At 44.2% G+C, this 21,153-nt stretch overlaps 1 protein-coding gene across 1 annotated transcript in view; it reads right to left on the bottom strand.

Annotated features, from left to right (window-relative positions):
- The window catches only part of GALNT18 (polypeptide N-acetylgalactosaminyltransferase 18), a 339,213-nt gene that overhangs the window by 87,422 nt on the left and 230,638 nt on the right, over positions 1–21,153 (bottom strand). Inside the window, exons 4-6 of the mRNA XM_043481917.1 lie at positions 18,765–18,948; positions 17,045–17,242; positions 11,952–12,066 (exon numbers count right to left, since the gene is read on the bottom strand). Of these exons, the coding sequence (XP_043337852.1) occupies positions 11,952–12,066; positions 17,045–17,242; positions 18,765–18,948 (497 nt within the window). The remainder of the gene's footprint in view (positions 1–11,951; positions 12,067–17,044; positions 17,243–18,764; positions 18,949–21,153) is intronic.

Genomic DNA, 21,153 nt, shown 5'->3' with positions numbered 1-21,153 from the left:
AAAAGCAAAATCAAAAGACAAGTAACACACTGGGAGAAAATATTTGCAATGTATATGATGGGAAAAGTATTACCATCCCTAATGTGTAAAGAGTTTCTAAAAATAAAGACGAACAATCCTACAGGAAAATGGGCCAAAGATAAGAAAAGCTCATGGAAAAGAGAAATGCTAATGGCCTTAATCATGTGAAAAGCTTCTCAACCTACTTCTTAATAAGAGAAATGCAAATTAAAACTACTCTGAAAGTCATTTCTCATCTGTCAGATTGGCAAAACTCCAAATATTTCACAACATACTTTGTTGATTGATGGTGAGGAAACAGGCAGCTTCACCATTCCTGGTGGGAAAAATACTACTCTAGAAGCATATTTGATGTCTAGCTAGCAAAATTACACATGTATTTGCCTTTTTATCTCACAATTTCCCCTTTAGGAACCTATTCAAACAATAATCCAGAAAAATATGAAAAATTTTATGCCTAAGATGATTCATTATAGCACTAAGTATCAGAATAAATTATGAAATGTGCATGCATGCATTGGAGCACCATGCAGCTATGAAAAAGCAATGAGGAATACCTCTATACACTATTGTAATCTTCAGAAAAAAATTTATATAGTGAAAAAATCACAGCAGTGAAAAGTGTACTAGCATACTTCTATTTACCTAAGAAAAAGAGATGTGAATATATGCATATTTCCATTTTTTAAAAGAGTAAAATAAAACAAACAAGGTGTTTATATTAGAGGTACTAAAGAAACAGGATGAAGAGGACAGTAATAGCAAATAGATTTTTCTGAATACACTTTCTTTTCTAGATTTGATCTTGGAATTATGCAAATATTTACATAGCTGTAAGAATTAAATATGAAAAAAGCAATTCCTAAAAATCAAAAGCAAAATAAAAGAAATGAACCTGTTTATTTGGTTGGTAGAATAATGCACAGAGAGGAACTATTCTAGGTGACTTTAAATCACAGGGTTTGACTGTATATCTCCAGTGGAATATAAACAAAAAGCAGAAAGAAATGCAAAAAAGAAAATTTAAACTGTTTCTAGTGATCATATCATTGGTAATAGTGTTCGGAGACAGTTGTATGCATGCTGAGGAATAAAACAAATAAGTAATTATGTTGATGTCATTAAGAACCAGAATTTTTGGCATGGGAGAAAGGGAATAGAGATGTAAGATTGATGAAATTGAAATTAAGTAAAAATCCTGTAGTGGGTTTTCCTGGTGGTCCAGTGGTTAAGAATCTGCCTGCCAGTACAGGGGACACAGGTTCAATCCCAGGTCCAGGAAGATCCCACATGCCGTGAGGCAACTAAGTCTGTGTGCCAGACCTACTGAGGCCGGCGCCCTAGAGCCTGTGCTCTGCGACAAAAGAAGCCACAATGAGAAGCCTGCTTACCACAACTAGAGAGCAGGCCCCAGTGCAGCCACACACACACACACACACACACACACACACACACAAACTAGAGAGCAGGCCCCAGTGCAGCCACATACACACACACACACACACACACACACACACACAAACTAGAGAGCAGGCCCCAGTGCAGCCACACACACACACACACACACACACAAACTAGAGAGGCAGGCCCCTGTGCAGCACACACCACACACACACACACACACACACACACACAAACTAGAAGCAGGCCCAGTGCAGCCACACACACACAACACACACACACACACACAAACTAGGACAGGCCCAGTGCAGCCACACACACACACACACACACAAACTAGAGAAGCAGACCCTCTGTTGCAGCCACACCACTACAACAAACTAGAGAGCAGGCCCCTGTGCCAGCCACACACACACACACACACACACAACAAACTAGAGAGGCAGGCCCCTTGTGCAGGCCACACACACAACAACACACAAACACACACACACACACAAACTAGAGAGCAGGCCCCAGTGCAGCCACACACACACACACACCACACCACACAAAACTATGGAGAGCAGGGACCCCTGTGCAGCCACACACACACACACACACACACACACACCACAAAACTAGAAGCAGGCCCCAGTGCGCCAACACACACACACCACACACACACACACAACTTAGGAGAGCAGGCCCCAGTGGCAGCCACATACACACACACACACACACACACACAACACTAGGAGGAGCAGGCCCCAGTGCAGCCACACACACACACACACACACCAAACTAGAGAGCAGGCCCCTGTGCAGCCACCACACACACACACACACACACACAACTAGAGAGCAGGCCCCAGTCGGCACACACACACACACACACACACACAAACTAGAGAGCAGGCCCCAGTGCAGCCACAAACACACACACACACACACACACACACACACACAAACTAGAGAGCAGGCCCCAGTGCAGCCACACACACACACACACACACAAACTAGAGAGCAGACCCCTGTGCAGCCACACACACACAAACTAGAGAGCAGGCCCCTGTGCAGCCACACACACACACACACACACACACAAACTAGAGAGCAGGCCCCTGTGCAGCCACACACACACACACACACACACACACACACAGGAAGCAGGCCCCTGTCAGCCACAACACACACAACCCACACACACACACCACACACACACAACTAGAGACAGACCCCTGTGCAGCCACACACACCACACAACACACACACAAACTAGAGAGCAGACCCTGTGCAGCCACAACACACACACACACACACACAAACTAGAAGAGCAGGCCCCCTGTGCACCACACACACTACACACACACACCACACACATGTCACAAACTAGAGAGCAGGCCCTGTGCAAGCCACACACACACACACACACAACACACAACAACACACAAACTAGAGAGCAGACCCCTTGCACGCCACACACACGACACACACACACACACACACACACACACAGCAAACTAGGAGCAGGCCCGCAGTACTCCCAAACACACACACACGACAACACACCACACAAACTAGAGAGCAGGCCCCCTGTGCCACACACACACACACACACACACACACAAACTAGAGAGCAGGCCCCTGTGCAGCCACACACACACACACACACACACACACACACACACAAACTAGAGAGCAGGCCCCAGTGCAGCCACACACACACACACACACACACACACAAACTAGAGAGCAGGCCCCAGTGCAGCTGCACACACACACACACACACACACACAGCCTGTAGTACTAAATTTGATTCAGAGAGATCATCATGAACATTGAAAGTGTTTTCTTTAAACAAAAAGAATATATCTAGCTCTAACCACTGAAAAGACCCAGAAACATGGGCCAACTCAGTATCAGTGAATGCCTGTAGTGCCCAGACCCAGACTGTGATTTTCAAATACCACTTCTCACTACAAGAAAGCTGAGCTCCTTAGAAAAAATGGCTGATGACAGGTCTGGAGCAAGAAATGTATAGATGGAACATTTCTTATGCCAGAGAAGTCATTAAAGAGGCAAAAGGACTCTTTCCTGAGGAAGGACTGTCAATAGGCTCTCAATGGCCAAAGGTGAAAAAACTGCAAATCAATTAGGGTATTAGATAAAATGAATTGAAACACATCAAATATATTTAAAACTGTAAGTTCATAACAGTACTCAAAAACCTAATTGGCTCCCTCTAAAAGATGGTAGAGAATCAACTCATTATTTTGCAAACTGCAATAGAATTATTTATTCTGACTCTTCCTAATGAACTGTGTTGTATTTCCAGGCAAAGAATGGATGACTATAAATGTCTCTCATGAAAGTTATTCCAGCTAATAAACAAAGAAGGAAAAATAAAATTAAAATATCACCATTTTCCAACTCTTAATGAATTACTTGATCTAGGCACTAATCAGCAGTAACTGCTAGCATCACAAACAGGGAGACAACAAGACATTAGGTACCAGTGATGAAAGCACGCACATATTGCCTTTGAAATATTCTTGCTACAAAACTGAACCTACACCTTCAGGTCTAACTAGCAATTTGGAAGAAATATACAGAACAGGAGTGTTAGATGACATCAGGGAAATGCAATCAGAAAAACCTAGGCTGTGGGAGTCTCCACAGGACAAATAACCTGATCTTTTTAAAAATAAATTACAGAGAGAAAAAAAGAAATGGAGAAAGAAATCCAGTGGATTAATAGAGACTTATAAGACATTAATCAACTAGACCTAGACTCAAGCAAATTGTAAAACAAAGTAAAAATTGCTGAGCGAATTGGAGGAAATGTGAACACTGACTGGATAATTGATGGTATTAGGGAATTCTTTTCAACACTTTTAGGACTGAAATAGTATTGTGATCATGTTTCTCTCAAAAAGTTCTTATCTATTTCAGATGCATATTGAAATATTTTTTGATGATATAATACCTGGGATTTGCTTCAAAAAGCCAGAGTTAGGGAGGATTGGGTATGAATAGAGATTAAAACCAAATTGTCCATGAGTTGACAATGTTGATATTGGGTGATGGATGGAAGGGGATTTATCATACCATTCTCTCTATTTGGGGATATGTTTGAAATTGCCCATAATAAAGAAGCTTTTTTAAAAAAAATCTCATTTATGATAAGGTATTTGGAATATAGAGTACAGTATCCTAGACACTATATTACATGTTTTAGAGGACATTTGGACCTAGGTTCCAAATTCCCTTTCTATGTGAGAAACAATATCATGTGTAATACTTGGACCCATGGATCCTGAAAGCAGGCATATGTGACCTGTCCCTGACCCCTGGAAGCATGTGCCTATAACCTAGGCTTAGCCAACTGTGTGAGCTCATGCAGTACTTTGAATTTTGGTGACTGTCACCAAGACCCAAGCAATGGGACTGGCTTATAGCAGGACTATAGTACTCCTTACAAATTAAAGTGAGCTTAAAAAAATAAAGCCCTATATGAAATGTATGGTTGTATATTTATGGAACATATATATATATCTGCATGTATAATAATAATAGATATGATCATGTTTTGTATAGAGTACTTTATAGTTTACAAAATACTTATATTGATTTCTTGTTATCTTTATTGTTAAAATAATGATGATAATAATGAGACAATAAACCATAAGAATGAATTAACATTTTTTGGCCAATATAAACATTTTTAATTATATAACACTATTAGGATAGTAATATTTGGCTTGCTTATAGCACTTGATTGCTAGGTACATTAAATAGGATAATTGTAGGGAAACAGCTTTGAAAATACAGATGTCAAGGAATTTACTGCCTATATTTTCTTCTAGGAGTCTTATGGTTTCAGGTCTTATGTTCAGGTCTTTAATTCATTTTGAGTTAGTTTTTGTGTATGGTTACATTTTTGTATTACGTTACATAATGGTCCAGTTTCGTGATTTTGCATGTGGCTGTCCAGTTTTCCCAATACCATTTATTGAAGACACCATCTTTTGTCTGTTGTATATCCTTGGCTCATTTGTTGTAAATTATTTGAGCATATATGAATGGGCTTATTTCCGGATCTCTATTCTTTTCCTTTGATTTATGTGTCTGATTTTATGCCAATACCATACTGTTCTGATTTACAGTTTTTTAAAGTGCTATTTTGGTTGCATTTCACATACTGTAATATGCAGTATTCAATATATTTGTTATATTGCTATATTCAGTTCAAAATAGGAGAAGGAAATGGCAACCCACTCCAGTATTCTTGCCTAGAGAATCCCATGGACAGAGGAGCCTTGTGGGCTGCTGCTCATAGGGTCATACAGAGCCGGACATGACTGAAGCGACTTAGCAGCAGCAGCAGAAGCAGCAGCAGTTCACAATATTTTAAAATTACTAGTATATTTCTCCTTTGATCTATGCTATTCAGAAACGCTTCACAATTTCCAAAAATATGGCTTCTTCCTATACTTCTTAGGTATAGATTTTTAATTTAATTCCACTGAGATCAGAGAATGTGTTTATATGATGTTACTCCCTTGAAATTGTTGAATTTTGTGGTTGTTAGATGCAGTGTTGCACATATGCCCATTTGATTTAAACTATCAATTATGTTGGTCTATCAATTACTGGGAAAATTTATTAAAATCCTCAACTACATTAGTGGTGCTGTTGATGTCTCCTTTAAATTCTATCCATTTTACATTACATAAATTAAAGCTGTGCCATTAAGGTACATAGAAACATAATTTTCATATATTCCTGATAAACTTAACATACTTTCATCTCGTAGAAATCTACCTTATTTATCCTAAAGCATGGTGTAATAGTATTTTTTTAAACATTAACTATAACAACTTTCTTTTTTTGTGAGATTTATTCCTGTTTATTTTTATTTATTTATTTTTTTCATTTATTGTTATTAGTTGGAGGCTAATTACTTTGCAATATTGTAGTGGTTTTTGGCATACAAACAACCTTCTTTTGATTGATTAGTATTTACCTGCCATGACGTTCTCCATCTGTTTACATTTTAAGTTAACTGTATTATCATATTTCAGGCTTATAAATAGATTACGGATAATTTCTAAAATCCAGTCTACAAATGTTAGTCTTAATTTGGCCCATGTACATTTACTACATTTACTGATACATTTGGATTATTTCTACCATTTCATATATTTTCTTCTTGAATTACCTGTCTTGTTTCTCTTTCTTACCATTTTCATATCTTGTTTTTTTCCCTCTACTTCTTTAGAAGTTAGACTTTCTATATCTATGATTTTCATGGCTTCTCTAGGAATTTTAACATGATTACTTTATCAGAATTTAAACTCAACTAGACTGAGCAACTTCACTTTCACTTTTCACTTTCATGCATTGGAGAAGGACATGGCAACCCACTCCAGTGTTCCTGCCTGGAGAATCCTAGGGACGGTGGAGCCTGGTGGGCTGCCGTCTACGGGGTCACACAGAGTTGGACACGACTGAAGCGACTTAGCAGCAGCAGCAGGATCTTCTCCATCTTCACAAACAATATAGACATTTTAAGCACTTTATTTACAATCACCCCCTCCCAACTTATTTTCAATTTTCATCATGCACTGTAATTTTGTTTTAATAACCCCACAATACATTACTAAAGTGTTATTTACCATGGATATTTCTTTACATCTACTCATATATTTATACTTACTCATATATGAGCTAATTATTATTCTTTTATTTCAGAATTCCTTCTGAGCTCATTTTCCTTGTATCTGAAGTATATCCCTTAAAAACTTTTCACTTAGGATCTGTCAGCAGCAAACTCAGTTTTATGTCAGGAAATAGCTTCGTTTTATCCTAGTTTTTGAAGGAATTTTTTTAATTGAATGTACATGTAAAAGTTGTTTTTTCTCTCAGCAATATAGAAGATGTTATTTCATGGTCTTCTGGAATCCACTATCGCCACTGGAAAGTCTGTGTTGTTATTCTAATTATCATAAAATTTTAGGTAGTCTATCTTTTCTGACTGCCATAAAGTCTTCTCATTGTCTTTGCTTTTCTATGGTTCCATGATATGTCTAAATGTGAATATTTTTGTATTTATTTTAGTTTGGACAGGTTGACTTCCTGAATCTGAGAACTGGTGTCTTTCAGCAGTATGGGAACATTTTCAGTCATTTCTACTCAAATATTGCTTCTGCTTAATCCTCCTTCTATCATCACCATTTGGAATTCTAAGATATTAGAACCTCCTTCTCATTTCTACATGTCTCTCAACCTCTTTCTTTCATATTTTTTTGTCTTCCCGGGTGATTTTGAATAATTTCTTCAGCACTATTTTCCAGTTTATTTAGTTTATCCTTTAATATCCATCTAGCTGTTTAATCCCTCCACTAAGCTTTTAATTTCCATTTTTATGTTAGTCATGTTTGAAATTCTATTTTTATCCTAATATGACTGGTCTTTTTATAGTCTCCTGCTTCTTACTCATATTTCAATCTCTTTTAAAAGTTATTAAATATACAACTTATATCCTATATCTGATAGATTTAATGCCTGAAGACTTTGCAGATCAAATTTGGCTGTCCAATGCTTTTGCTGGTGTTTGCCTTTGGTTCTTTTTCCGTTGTCTGCTTTATGATTTAAAAAAAAAAAAAAAAAGAAAACACCTTGAAATCACATTCCTTGGAACTCTAGCTAGGAGAAATTTTGTGGCCTGGGTCTTTCTCAGAAAGGATTTGTATACACTTTTGCAGATGCCTAAAAACTTCCAACAACTTTAAGCTGAATTTTCCTCTTGAGATTCTCTGGACCTGAAGTATTTTGATTTTAGATGATAGGCGCAAGGGAGGGGCTCACAGAGGAGAAATTTTCTTTTCTTCCTGGCCCAAGACTGAGACAGGCAATCTTCACTCTAATGACGAAAATGTGGGTGGGAGTAGTTCTAGCCCATCTTTATGTTGAGATAATTGGCCTTTGCAGTCCCTGCTTTACGGGAGATAAGGGGTAGGGGTTGTTTTATTAGTCTCTCAATGTTGGTTAAGCCTTGTGCTTTGTCGTTCAGTCATGTCTGACTCTTTGCGACCCCAAGGACTGTCACCTGCCAGGTACCTCTGTCCATGGGGATTTTCCAGGAAAGAATACTGGAGTGGGTTGCCATGCCCTCCTCCAGCTTAAGCCTTAGACTTTGTGTCCTGTCCTCTGTATACTCCATGAAACTGGGATATCATAAGCTTCAAGTTACCAGGTTCTTCTGATATAATGGACTCAAGCTTTCTCTGGTTCCTACTTTCACTTAGGTTTTGGTGTTTGTATTGATTTCCTTGGCTTGTTATAACAAAGCATGGCCAACTGAATTATCTAAAACTACTGAAATGTACTCTCTAATAGTTCTGAAGGCTAGAAGTCTGAAATCGAGTATTGGTAGGCAATGCTCTCCCTAAAGCTCTAGGGGAGGATCCTTCCTTTCCTTGTCTAGCTTCTGGTAGCCACAGCATTCAGTGGCTTGTGGCATCATAACTCCAATCTCTGTCTCCATCTTCACATGGTCATCTTCCCTCTGTGTCTGGGTCCAAAGTCTCCTTCTTTTATAAGGACACCAGTCATACTGGAGTAAGGCCCACCCTGACCCAGTATGACCTCATCTTAACCTGATTACATCTGTGAAGGTCCTATTTCCAAATATGATCATATTCACAGGTACAGAGGGCTAGAATTTCAACATGTTCTAAAGGAAATTCAATTCAATCCATAACAGTCCCTAGCCACTTCTTAATTCCTTGCCAACTCCTGAATTCTTTCATATATATTCTAGTATTTTATAGCCATCATCAGTACAATCTTTCTGTCTTCTATTCAATGTCAGCTCTTATTTCTCATTCTTTTCCTTCTGCTTGCCCATAGGAGTTCTTTTTTTCCACTGAGTTGTGGACTTGGAAATTGGAGAAAACATGGCTTATTAGAATTGAGTGCAAAATAAGAATAAGGTTGTAAATGAGGACTCTGTAGACACAATTGTGTAAAGTAGAAGAAAATTACTGCATGGACACTGTAATACTCTTTGGGGAATGCACAAAGAACATTTATTCCTAGATCACTGTGGTATATCTAGCTACGCTTTTGAATCATAAAGACCTGAGGGTGAATCTTTTCTCTACCTCTTATAAGTCATATGACTTTGAGAACATATTATGTAAGCTCTTCATTTCACAACTTCCCCATCTGAAAAAAGGGGATAACAGCTACTTTTTAGGGTGCTTTGTAGATGGATGATATAAGTAGAGAGCCAGAGCAAGTATTGAATAATTGTGCAAACAACTGTTTCTGTGTGCCAGATGGGTAAGGACTTTGAATAAGTTGCCTCTGAATAAGTGAGGGGAGAAAAGCAATGTCTCTAACTTTTTTTTTTTTAACCACACGGCATGTGAGATCCTAGTTCTATGACCAAGGATTGAACCCAAGTTAATTCAAATTAACTAGCTTCTGTCCTCAGCTCTGCCAGCCAACAAATTGCTTGGTACCTGCTTTAAAAAACCACCTTTCCTTCAACTCCATGACACTTCACCTCAGTCAAACAGGAGGGAACAGACAGGAAAAAAAAAAAAAAGCCAGGCAAAATTTTGTATTGTATTTTACACCCCCAGCACAAAACCCCCAAATTTTAAACAAGTATTTGAAAGCCTCACCCAGGCCCACACTCCAGAACAGCTTTATATTAATAATCTAGGCAGGGAAAAGCCAGAAATCTCCCACCACTCTGTGATTGACTCACATATATGTTGGAGGCAGAGTTCACAAATCTAATTCCTTTCTCCATTCCCGGACATTTTTACCCAGAAAGCCTAAGTGACTAGAGGCGGTTCTGCCTGCTCAGCCAATTCCCGGCAGCAGCTTCTAGTGAAAAAAATGTTATGTTTGGGGGCGAGCATTTATCCAGGAGCGTGCGGAAATGAGATGGTGAGGACGCAAATGGTGAATAAATGACCAGGGTAGGGACAGCAGAGGAATGAGGGCGATTATGCAGGCTCCGTCCTCTATGAATACATTAGCTCCCCAACGAACCCATGTATCTTGACTGCTTCCAAAGCAATTTCTTTGGGTTTCAGTGAATACAGGTGTCTGCAAGTGTTCTCTAAGCTTGGCTTCAGACAAGCCGCTCCAACCTCCAGAACTTAAAGCCCTAGCATTAAGTCTGGGTGACAAGTCAGACCGATGCAGCCTGCCAGGCCGTTGTAGCTGCTGTGAGATGCTCACTGGAGATGCCCAGCCTCCTGTCATGAAAGGGCGAGGGCTGTCCAGTGCCAGCTGACTGCCCAGTGGGTAGTGGGGATGGCTGAGGAGGGTTATCCAGGCTGGAGTCCTTGAGTGGAAACTGGGGATCAGGAACAGGAGATGGCCAGATACAGACACCGGCGTCAAAGGGGCAAGAGTGGGGCTGCTGGTGGGAACCAGGCAGATGCCAGGTGGCCTGCATGGAGGGTTGGCAGTGAGGGGGAACAGCTCGGACGACGGCCATGAACACAGCAGGGCTGGCCAGGGACTGGCAAGCCTGTAATGCGTGTGTGCCACCTGCTTAAGGATCCCCAAGGAGAGGACAGTGGCACCACAGTGGGGACAAGTCCAGCTTACACACTGCTCTTTGCAGGAGGAGAGAACCACAAACTGGACAGAGTGGTGGTCTTCCCTTTCTAGGGCAAGGTCCTTCCTTGTATCCCTGATCACATTGCTGTCATCTGCCAAGGGATCGAATGTGTCTCTCAGCCATGGGGAAGGGTTCCTTTTAGAGTTACCTTTTCATAGTTACCTTTTCAGAGAAAAGGGGTCAGTGCCTTGGAAACGTTCCTATATGATGAGAAAATAAATGGTGCCGAGTGTGGATTCATACCACACAATTGACAGCTGCAAAGGGCCCTGTACTTTGGGGCGGGATGGTGGATATCTCTGGAGAGTGATGTGAGGCATGTACCTGCCTGAGGGTCTGACCACAACGTGGTGGGTCGGGAACCTGCATGCACTGAGCCTGGCTGTGCTTTGCTATTTATACTCCATGAGTTTATTTCTCTGTGGCACTCTCTTGGCAAAGTCTTTAGGAAGGTTCTGTGGGCCACCGTGGAGGAGATGGAGAATGACAGAGAAACCCCGAGGGGACGTGACAGTGAAGAGAAGAGACTCTGAGGGTCCCTCCTGTTTACCCCTCTATTCCTGGTGCTCCCTTTTGCTCACTCCCTGAGAAACCTGCATTTGGTTTCAACACAGAGGTTTATTTCCTTGATTTGGGAGCTCAACTCTCTCATGTTCCCACCTCAGTCAAAACAGTTTCTGATGTTCTTTTCTTCCTGAAAATTCTATAGGTCCCAACCTGTGTCTATACTCCATCCCCAGCAGCCCTGATCACATATGCATGGACCAAGGTTAGGGACTGGACATTCAGTATCAGTCCCCCACCGTCAACCCTGAGCCAAATTTCTGCACCCCCTGGACTCATTCACCCACTGGGGAGCTGAGCCAAGCCTTCCTGGTGAGAAACCCTGCTCACCCTGATCCCGAGCTCGACATTTTCCCCTCCGTAGACCTCCATGCCTTCGTCCAGCAAGCCGATCTCCTGGAAGTACTGCCGGTCCACAATGAAGCAGCCAATGAGGGCAGGGCTCCTGCAGGGCATGGAGAGATGGTGGGCAGTTAGCAGCGGGGCCGTCTCTTGGGGGTCAACAGAGCAGGAAGAGCAATGCTGACTTGCTGCCAGGAGGGTCTGGCCTTCTCCCTTCCTTTGCTGCCAAAACTAGTGTGAGCCTCGTTCTCTGAGTGGCCTTCCCAGGTCATCCTCACCAGCTACTCCAGGGAGCCTATTCCACGAGGACAGAGGCAGACAGCTCCTGTCCTGCGACCAGCCATCATTTCTGATGGTGCCTGCCTGTGTGTCAACCAGAGAAGCAACGCTCAGTCTGCCAGTCTTGACCACACGTCTGTATCTCTGGCTGTCCTGACCCCTGCATTTTGAACCACATAACTGGTCTCTGTTGCTACCTGTTTACCCACAATGACTTTCCCACCCTTCACCTTGGTCCCTATAGAGAGATGAGCTGGGGCTTTGGATAGCACAGTAAATCATTTGGATTTTATCTGTGGATAAAGGAATGTCAACGAAGAATTTTAAGCAGACAGTGGTAATAAGCAGATCTGTGTTTGTAAAAAGAATACTCTGGCAGCCGTGGGGTGATCGATTGGAGGAGATTGGGTAGAAATCGAGGAATCCGGTTGGGAAGCTTATTGCTATATCCAGGTGAGCAATGATGAAGACCTGGGCTGGAGTACCAGGAACGGAGATAGGGATTGTTTAAAGACATATATTGAAGTAAAATCAGCAGAATTTGGAGACAGATGAACTCTGAGGGTGAGAAGGAGGAATCTAGATACCAGCTGGCCTTCTGCTTGGGTGATGATGGGGTGAAAGCCGTTGATAGGTGGATAGAGAAGAAGCTGGTTTTAGAAGGAAGAGGTATTCCATGCTGGGAAAACTGATCTTAAGGTGCCTGTGGGTCACCAGGGGGAGATATCCAACAGGCAGGGCCTAGGTGGCTGGTCTGGGTTGGAATTCAGCAGGGGTCTTAGGGGGAGCAACGCGCCAACAGCTGGCGGGGCCAGGAACTGAAAGGCCTTTCCTAGTAAGCGTGATTGCGGGGCTCACGGCTGTGTACAGACACCCAGCACAGACTGTCACGAGGAGATTTACATTAGGTGAATCAGCAAGAGGCTGAGTGGGCTGCGTCTCTGCTGAGAGCATCATCTTACACAAATAACATTAAATTGTTCCACCGCACACTGCCACCGCTTCTAGCCCCTGTGCGGCATCTTATCAGCCGGTGGCTGAGGAACTGGAGGGGAAGAGAAAGAAAAGGAGAAATGAAGAATACTCAGTGATGAGAAAACTGTCACTCAAATGCAAATGGACTCATTTGAAATTGGAAACTCATCAAGGTGGAGAAACAGCTATTTTGCAGGCCATTTCTTTGGAGAATGCTGATGCAGGAGGCTGCTTGGGGAGAGACTGGTGCCTTGGGGTCCCTGCCCCTCCTGTTTTCAAATTCAGTCAATCAGTTCATTCACTCAGTTGTGTCCGACTCTTTGCGACCCCACGGACTGCAGCATGCCTGGCCTCCCTGTCCCTCACCAACTCCTGGAGTTTACTCAAACTCACGTTCATTGAGTCAGTGATGCCATCCAGCCATCTCATCCTCTGTCGTCCCCTTCTCAAATTACAGCCTTCTATTCTGAAAGGCCTCAGCTTCTGCATGCAGGCATCCAGGGCAGTCAATACACCCCAATCCATTGCTCCTTTAGGCTGAGTTCTGGTGGGGGGTGCTTGACCTGCCCTTAGAGGTGAGTGCTAGCGGAAAGGCTTCCCATCCTGGCTGTGCATCTTTGAAAGAAGTTCCCTAGCCTCCCTGAGCCTCTGATTCCATATCTATCAAATACAATCAACTATAACCTCACAAGGATTAAATTAAATAATGTAAAGCACTTGAAAACCTCTGGGACATAACTGGAACTCAAAAGATCATTTTTAAAAGATGCACTTGCACATTGAAGAAGCCCAGAGAATCCCCTCTCTAAGTGCACAGTGATTTTAAAACATCGACCCTGCAGAGTTAACTCTCAGCATTTTCCTTGATGTTACTGAAGTGTTGAGCAGGGCAGGGCATTCCAGGATACAAAGGAGGGAGCCTTCCCCTCATGGCCAGGCCCAGTCAAAGCAAGAACAGAATCTAAAATAGTTTCTCTGGGAAAAGCACAGGCATCCTCAGTCTATTACTTATTAACTGGCTAGGGTATTAAGTGGACCCACTCAGCCTGAAAGTGTTATTGATTTATATCTTGCCTCATTCCCAAAAGGGTTAGAAATAGTTTATAAGAAAAAGTAAAATACATTGTAAAAAAAAAAAAGAGATAAATGTCTGAAAAGCTAAAATTTCACCCCAAATTAGGGATCAGTTAGAATGCATGAGTCTTCTTCATGGTTCTTAAAGTAGACCCACAAAGTTGGCCCTAAACTTCCTGGTGGCCAAAGAGAAACACACATGGCCTTAGAAATAAGATTCAGAGTTCCCATGTGGAAATGTTATACTAATTTCTCAGGAATAGAAAGCTTTCAGTTTGAAAGAAATTTCTCATGTCAGTCCTCTTAAAGAGGCCACTTTGGGATGTAGTGAACACCAGTCTCAAAGCCATCCCTTTAGAACTCAATAGAAGATCTCTCTGGGCTCTGTTTACAGGTTACATCATGTGTGGGCAAAGCATTAAAGTATAGCTCCGAGGAAATAGGAACCAAGGTGGGCAAGATACATGTGTATAACCCACAGCTTGCTGTGAGGCATCTTCATCTTCCTATGGGGTATAAAACCAAGAATGTTCTTCCAAAGTCTTCCATTAACATAATTTAAAGTTAAATTTTTTAAATCAAGTTTTGTACTGGAGTATAGTTGATACACAATGTTGCATTAGTTTCTGTTCTACAGCCAAGTCAGTCAGTTATATATACTCATATACCCACTTTTTTAGGTTCTGTTACCATACAGGTCATTACAGAGTACTGAATGAAGTTCCCTGCGCTATGTGTGCATGCATGCTCAGCTGCTTCAGTCGTGTCCGATTCTCTGTGACTCCATGGACTGTAGCCTGCCAGGCTCCTTTGTCCACAGTACTCTCCAGGTAAGAATGCTGGAGTTGATTGCCAGGCCCTCCTCCAAGGGATCTTCCCCACCCAGGGACTGAACCAGCGTCTCTCATGTGTCCTGATTGTCAAGTGGGCTCTTCACCACTAGCGCCACCTGGGAAGCCCTCCTTGTGCTATACACAGGTTCTTATTAATTACCTACTTTATATATAGTAGTGTGTATATGTGCGTCCCAATCTCTCAACTTATCCCTCCCTCCTCCTTCTTGTTTCAGTTAAGTTTTTGATAACGATTAGGTGATGGAATATTTGAGGTTCAGATGATATTCTCTGTCAAGAACCTAGAATGCAGGTTTAATGATTAAGTCCAGGCTGATACATTTAGAGATGAGGGGAGCAGAAGCAGCTAGTACCAGTGCAGACTTTGGCAAGAACGCTCGATGTGTGATGGTCTATTCCCCACCAATAGCAGTCAACAGACCTGGGGATAGAATTCAGCCACACCAGTTCAGTGCCCGGGAGGATGAAAGTTAGGTGTGGAATCTAGCTGATCTGGGTTTGGATCCTGTCTTCACTGGCTGGAGCCTTTGGCAGGGCCATTCCCCTTTGTCGGTCTCTCTTTCCTTATTTTGTAAAAGGGGAATGACACAGTGAGCTGTCCCCAGGTTATGACAAAGAGCAGATGAGACCACATGTGTAAGAGGCCCTTGCACACGGTGGTCTCTCAGCAAACATTTATTAGTAATAACACAGAAGTGTGGCACAGGCCTAACAGATAGGTGACAGAGACAATGGAGGAAAGATAGGTGGAGTTCTCTTCCATCTTGTTTTAAATATGAATATGGCTTTTTTCTTCTGGCAAGGGAAAATGCAATCCCAGATAATAATCACCCATTTTCAATTATATTTTTCATAATCTTTCTCCCTCACAAAATACAAAGCAACATCAGTTTCTAATCTCCTCTTTCATTCCAGGAACTGTCCCCTAGGCCACCTTCTGATGCCATCTGTGTATTTAATGGCCAGGGCTTTGCAGGGAGCATAAAGGCACCTGGTCAGTGATTAACCAGGTAGAAATAAAGGCCGGTATGGCTGGCTTTTTCAGGAGTCCTGACCCATAAGGTAAAGGCCACATAGAGGAGTCACTTGAGTGTCTCTAAAGGCAGCAGCAAAGACAGAGTTTGGGATCTTAGGATGGCAGTTTGAAGCCACTTTGGACTGAGTCCTGCAGGGTAAGTTCAAACATCAGCCAGGCATACGAGTGCCATGGGGTGAACCAGCCCCGTTGCCTGGGGCTGCCCGCTCCCTGTTCTTCCTTCCAGACCCTCTGAGCTTCCTCTGTGTCTATGAACTCACTCTGCCCCTGTGAATATGAGTGTCCTTGCTCCAACCTTGCAATCTCCTATTTTCCCGTGAAAACAAGTGTAAATATTACACTCTCTATAAAGGAGCCCCACCCCCACACTTCCCATCAGCATAAGGAATAATTTGTTATTCCAATTATTTTCTCTGTCTTCCCTATATTCTAGGCTTTTGAGGGCAGGAATCAAGTGGCGATCGCTATAGATCCCCAGCACACAGTACAGTAGTTGGCACCCAGCAGGTGTCCCACAGCAATGTGTTGAAATGAATAACTTTGAGCCTTTGAATGGGTTCTGGATGCCACAGCATTTTTAAAAGGGATCATCAGTATGTATACCTATGGGTGATTCATGTTGATATATGGCAGAAACCAACACAATATTGTAAAGCAATTATACTCCAGTTAAAAAATAAATAAATTTAAATTTTTTAAAAAGGGATCACAGAGGCTGTAAGCTGTGACTGAAGGTCATTTCTTTCCACCACCCCATCTTGCCCCATAATGGGGCTGGAGTTTGGGGAACGAGGGCCAGGCTGGGCAGGGAGCCCTTGTCTGGAAGTCAACACAGCGAGACTCATCAGATAAGAATACATTACCTGATCGGGGCCGTGGAGTTCTCCAGCTTCCACCAGGCCTTGGGGGGGTTGAGGTAGCGGCACCACAGCTCCCAGTCAAAGCCCTGGGCCGCCAGCGGGTACTCTTCTATCTCAAAGTTGTCGTATTTGATGTTGTCAAAGGATGGGGAGATGATCCGTTTCCGGTTCTCCTTAATGCGGGTGAGCACGGGTTCAGCCCTGGGCAAGGAGGAGGGGGAGGGAGATTGGCACCTTCTATAGCTCCTTCCCCCGCAGAAGGAGGAAGGGACTGCTGGCTCCCTCCTCCTGCTCTGCCTCCCACCCCCACACTGCTGGGTTACACGAGGCTGGACTCCTCATTAAGTGTGAAGCAGGCTGAGCAGACAGATTCTTAGTACCTTAGATCCTGATGTCTGCTTGGTTTCCTTTACTCCATTAGAGGAAAAAAACAGAAACCAAGACTCAAGAAAGAAGAAAGAAACAGTTCTGAGGTTCCACGGGAAGCTTTCAACTTGGGCTTTGATTTTGCTAAAATTCAGCGTGTCACCCAGGAGGAAAAAGCAGATGAGGACGGCAGACACACGGAGGTGAGAACAAACCTGTCTCCACCCGTCGTGTGGTGCTTCTTCAGTCCTTCCAGGCATGCCACCCCCACCCCACGCAACCCCACTGCCCAAGGAGAGGTGAGGGGGGGTCATGCTTCCACAGAGTCCAGGGCCCCTGGGGGTACCAGGCGAGTAAAATGTTTGCAGACAGGAATGATAAGCTTCTCATTAATAATGCATTTGTTGCATAATTGTTTATTCAAATCTGCTTGAAATAGTAAGTGTCCCTCTCTTCTCCTGGCCATAAATCCAATGAAAATGCTTTTTAAACAGTCACACATGGCAAGCAGGGACTTCAGCTATAAAAAAATGACTGCATTGCAGCCTTAATTCCGACCCGTTATGTCAAAGTATGCTGTGTGCATGCCTGGTGTTCCCTCCTGCCAAAGGGCCCTCCTCACTCTACTCCAGGGAGGCAGAGGATGATGCTCAGAGTTCAAGAGGGACAGCAGACCCCAATGCCACGAGGCATAGTGGCTAAGAAGGCGGTACACTCGGCCATGCCCAGCACCCGGGTCCCCCCACACCCAAGCTCTCTGCAAAGCCAACTCCAGTGGACCACATAGCAAGACCTTCACCCTGCCAGGATGTTGACATCAGATGCCCTGTCCCTGCTTGGCTGAAGCCACTGAGGCCTTGCCCCGCCCAGCACCCGAGCAACCCTGGTCAGAGAAAGAAAGGTGTTCTAAGACCTAGTTTTACCAGTGGAAGGAATCTGAGATTTTGTGCTACCTCTGATCTGGAATCTGAAGGGAGCCCAGGGTACTTATCTCCCTTTGCTCTCTTGGTCTTGGCCCTGTCTGTGGGGCTGGGCTTTAACTCACATCTGGTCCAGCTCCCCTTTCCCAGGGGTCACAGCCTGGCCCTTAGTTGGGCTGGAACTCTTGCTGTGCTCCGGGCATTTACTCTTGTCTCCTAGAGGACCACGTCGGCCCTTATACCACCAACCCTTGAGACACTGTGTGTTGATCTGTTGATCCCTGACTCTCTCCCACCCTGAAGGGCCAGCCTGGTGTCCTGGTCCCCCACACACTCAGATGTTGACTCCTTCCCCCCATCAGGACTGAGATCCCAGTGGGCTTTGCATCCTGGACCACACTGGGACTCATCCTCCTCAGCTCCTGATGGGCACTTACCAGCCCACATTGAACTCCACGTGGGCATCAAAGAGCGCCACTACGGGGGCAGTGGCGGCCCTCCAGCCGCTGACTCTGGAGCGGATGAGGCCTTCCTGCTTGCTGTGCCGCACGACCTTGATGAAGCCTGGCTTCTGGCCATTCACCTTGTCCACGTACTCTGTCAACTTCTCCTTCAGCTCCTCTGTGAGGGAGAAAATGCAGTGTTAGCATGATAAAGACATTCACCCTTTCAGGGTGAGCTGACCCCCAGAGATAGGCAGGAGGGGCCAGTCCCCTCCCTAGGTCTTCCTTGGCATTCCCCAGGATGGCCAGCCACAGCTCAGCTTTGAGGAGAAAAACAGAGATGAAATCAGTATTTATTATGTGCAGCAACATGAAGAGGGTCACCTGCTTCACACACGTGGTGCATTTAACCTTCACAACAGGCCCTTGGGAAAATGCAGCTCCAAAGGTTGGTCAGTTTGTCCAACCCCCCGAAGTTATGAGTGGGAGATCAGTTCAAGCCAGGTCTAATGACCTCAAAAGCCCCATTCTTTCTCATCTGTTCAGGGTATTCCTTCTTCCCCAGTGCTCTCCATCAGTCCTCCCCAACCCCCAGAGAAAGCTCCATGTGCAAAGATCATAGCTCGGGACCCAGTCCTTGCCTGGAACTCCATCTCTCAAGGAAGTGGATGACCAAGAGCTGTGTGAGCGGCTGCATCGATTTGTTGTTGGGTGTCCCTGGGCCTGGCTAAACATCCAATTCCCCTGCATCTTCATAACTGCATATGACCCCGCAGCAGCAGAACAGGGCAGCACGTTCATTGTGTTTTCCATAGCAGCTCAGGCAACACTCTATGGCACCTCCCTCCTCCCAGACAGTGGCCTAAGCGGGCCCCATTCACCCACTTCCAACCGCAGCACCTCGCCAGGACTTGATTTCCAATGGCCCCTCCTCCCATCTCCCCAGCCTGCCCACGCCCAGGCTCCATGTCAGACCGAGGTGGGCTGAGCGCCGCCTGTCCCTTGGTGCCCAGTCTTGGGTCTTGCTGGACAGGCGGCCGCCAGGAGTGAGGAAAGGGCAGGGGGCAGCGGGCACAGCACCTGGCAAACGGCAGGCGCACCTCCTGGTGGGAGCACAGGGTCGCAGAAAGAGGACAGCACTTGGAGTCAGCAGCATAGCATTTTAATTCTATGTTCCATGGAATCAGCCTTGTGACCTGTTATGAACCAGTGCTTGATGTCCCTGGGGATGTTCAGGTGGAGTGAATGTACTTTGCACATGGGAAGGACATGAATGAGGGGGTGAGGATTAGAGGGCAGACTATTATGGATTGAACTGTTTCTCCCCAAAGGCTTTGGTCTAACCCCAGACTTCAGAACACAACCTTATTTGGAAATAGAATCTTTACAGATTTAATCAAGTTAAGACAGATCATTAGGTCCTAATCCAATAGGATTAGTGTCTTTATATTAATAAAGGGGGGAAATTTAGACACAGAGACAGACTATACAGAAGGAAGACAGGGTGGAGAGATGCAGAGATGGCCATCTAGCAGCCAAGGAACATCTGAGGGTACCATAAGCTGGGGAGGAGGCCTGGAACAAATCCTTCCCATATTCAGAGGGAGCACCTTGATTTTGGACTTCTAGCCTCCAGAACAGTGAGACAATACATTTATGTTGTCACCCAGTCTGGGATGCTTTGTACTCTGCAGCCCCAGGGAACAGATATGGTTGTTATGAGGATTAAATGGGAGTGACACTTGTGAAAAGTGCATAGCACTTTCTCTCTTGTTCACAGTTTCCATCATAGTGGGAGTTATAAAAGCTGGGGGAGCTGACTGTCCCTGGAAATCAAGGGATCCATCTCTGGCTGACAAAGCCCTCTTTACATGCTCTGGTCCAGGACCACTTCTTCCTGTTCTGGCCTGCCCCCAGCTCTGAAGTCTGCAAGCAGCAAGGCCACGGGAGCCAAATAGGAGATACAGATGTGTGCTGTGGCCTCATATCCAGGAAAGGCAACAGAACACGATGGCTACTGCTGGAATTGGTAGCAGGTATTGGTTTCAAGTCTTTTACCACATGATGCTGGCCAAACAAAAGGCTGGGTAAGATGTGGCCCCTAGGCTGCTTTTTGCACCCCTGCTTGAGTTACCATTAAGGAGATGAGAAAACTGAATCTGAGGCAAACAAGCTGAGAGGGAGGCAGACTTTTGTGCTAGACAACTACTCCCTTGCTCTGTGATCTTGGTCAAGTTCCTGGGAATCCCAAGACCTCAGAGTTAGGACTTGGAAGTTCATTTTGAACCAATTACCCATCTAAGGTTTGAATCCCCTCTGTGGATCCAGATGAGTGATCATCCAGCCCCTACAATGACAGAGAACCCTATACAATCTATTCCAG

This window comes from Cervus canadensis, chromosome 11, assembly GCF_019320065.1.
Source record: "Cervus canadensis isolate Bull #8, Minnesota chromosome 11, ASM1932006v1, whole genome shotgun sequence".
Classification (NCBI taxonomy): Eukaryota; Metazoa; Chordata; class Mammalia; order Artiodactyla; family Cervidae; genus Cervus; species Cervus canadensis.
Note: the sequence above shows the minus strand (reverse complement) of the source record. Positions and strands in the feature narration are given on the sequence as shown.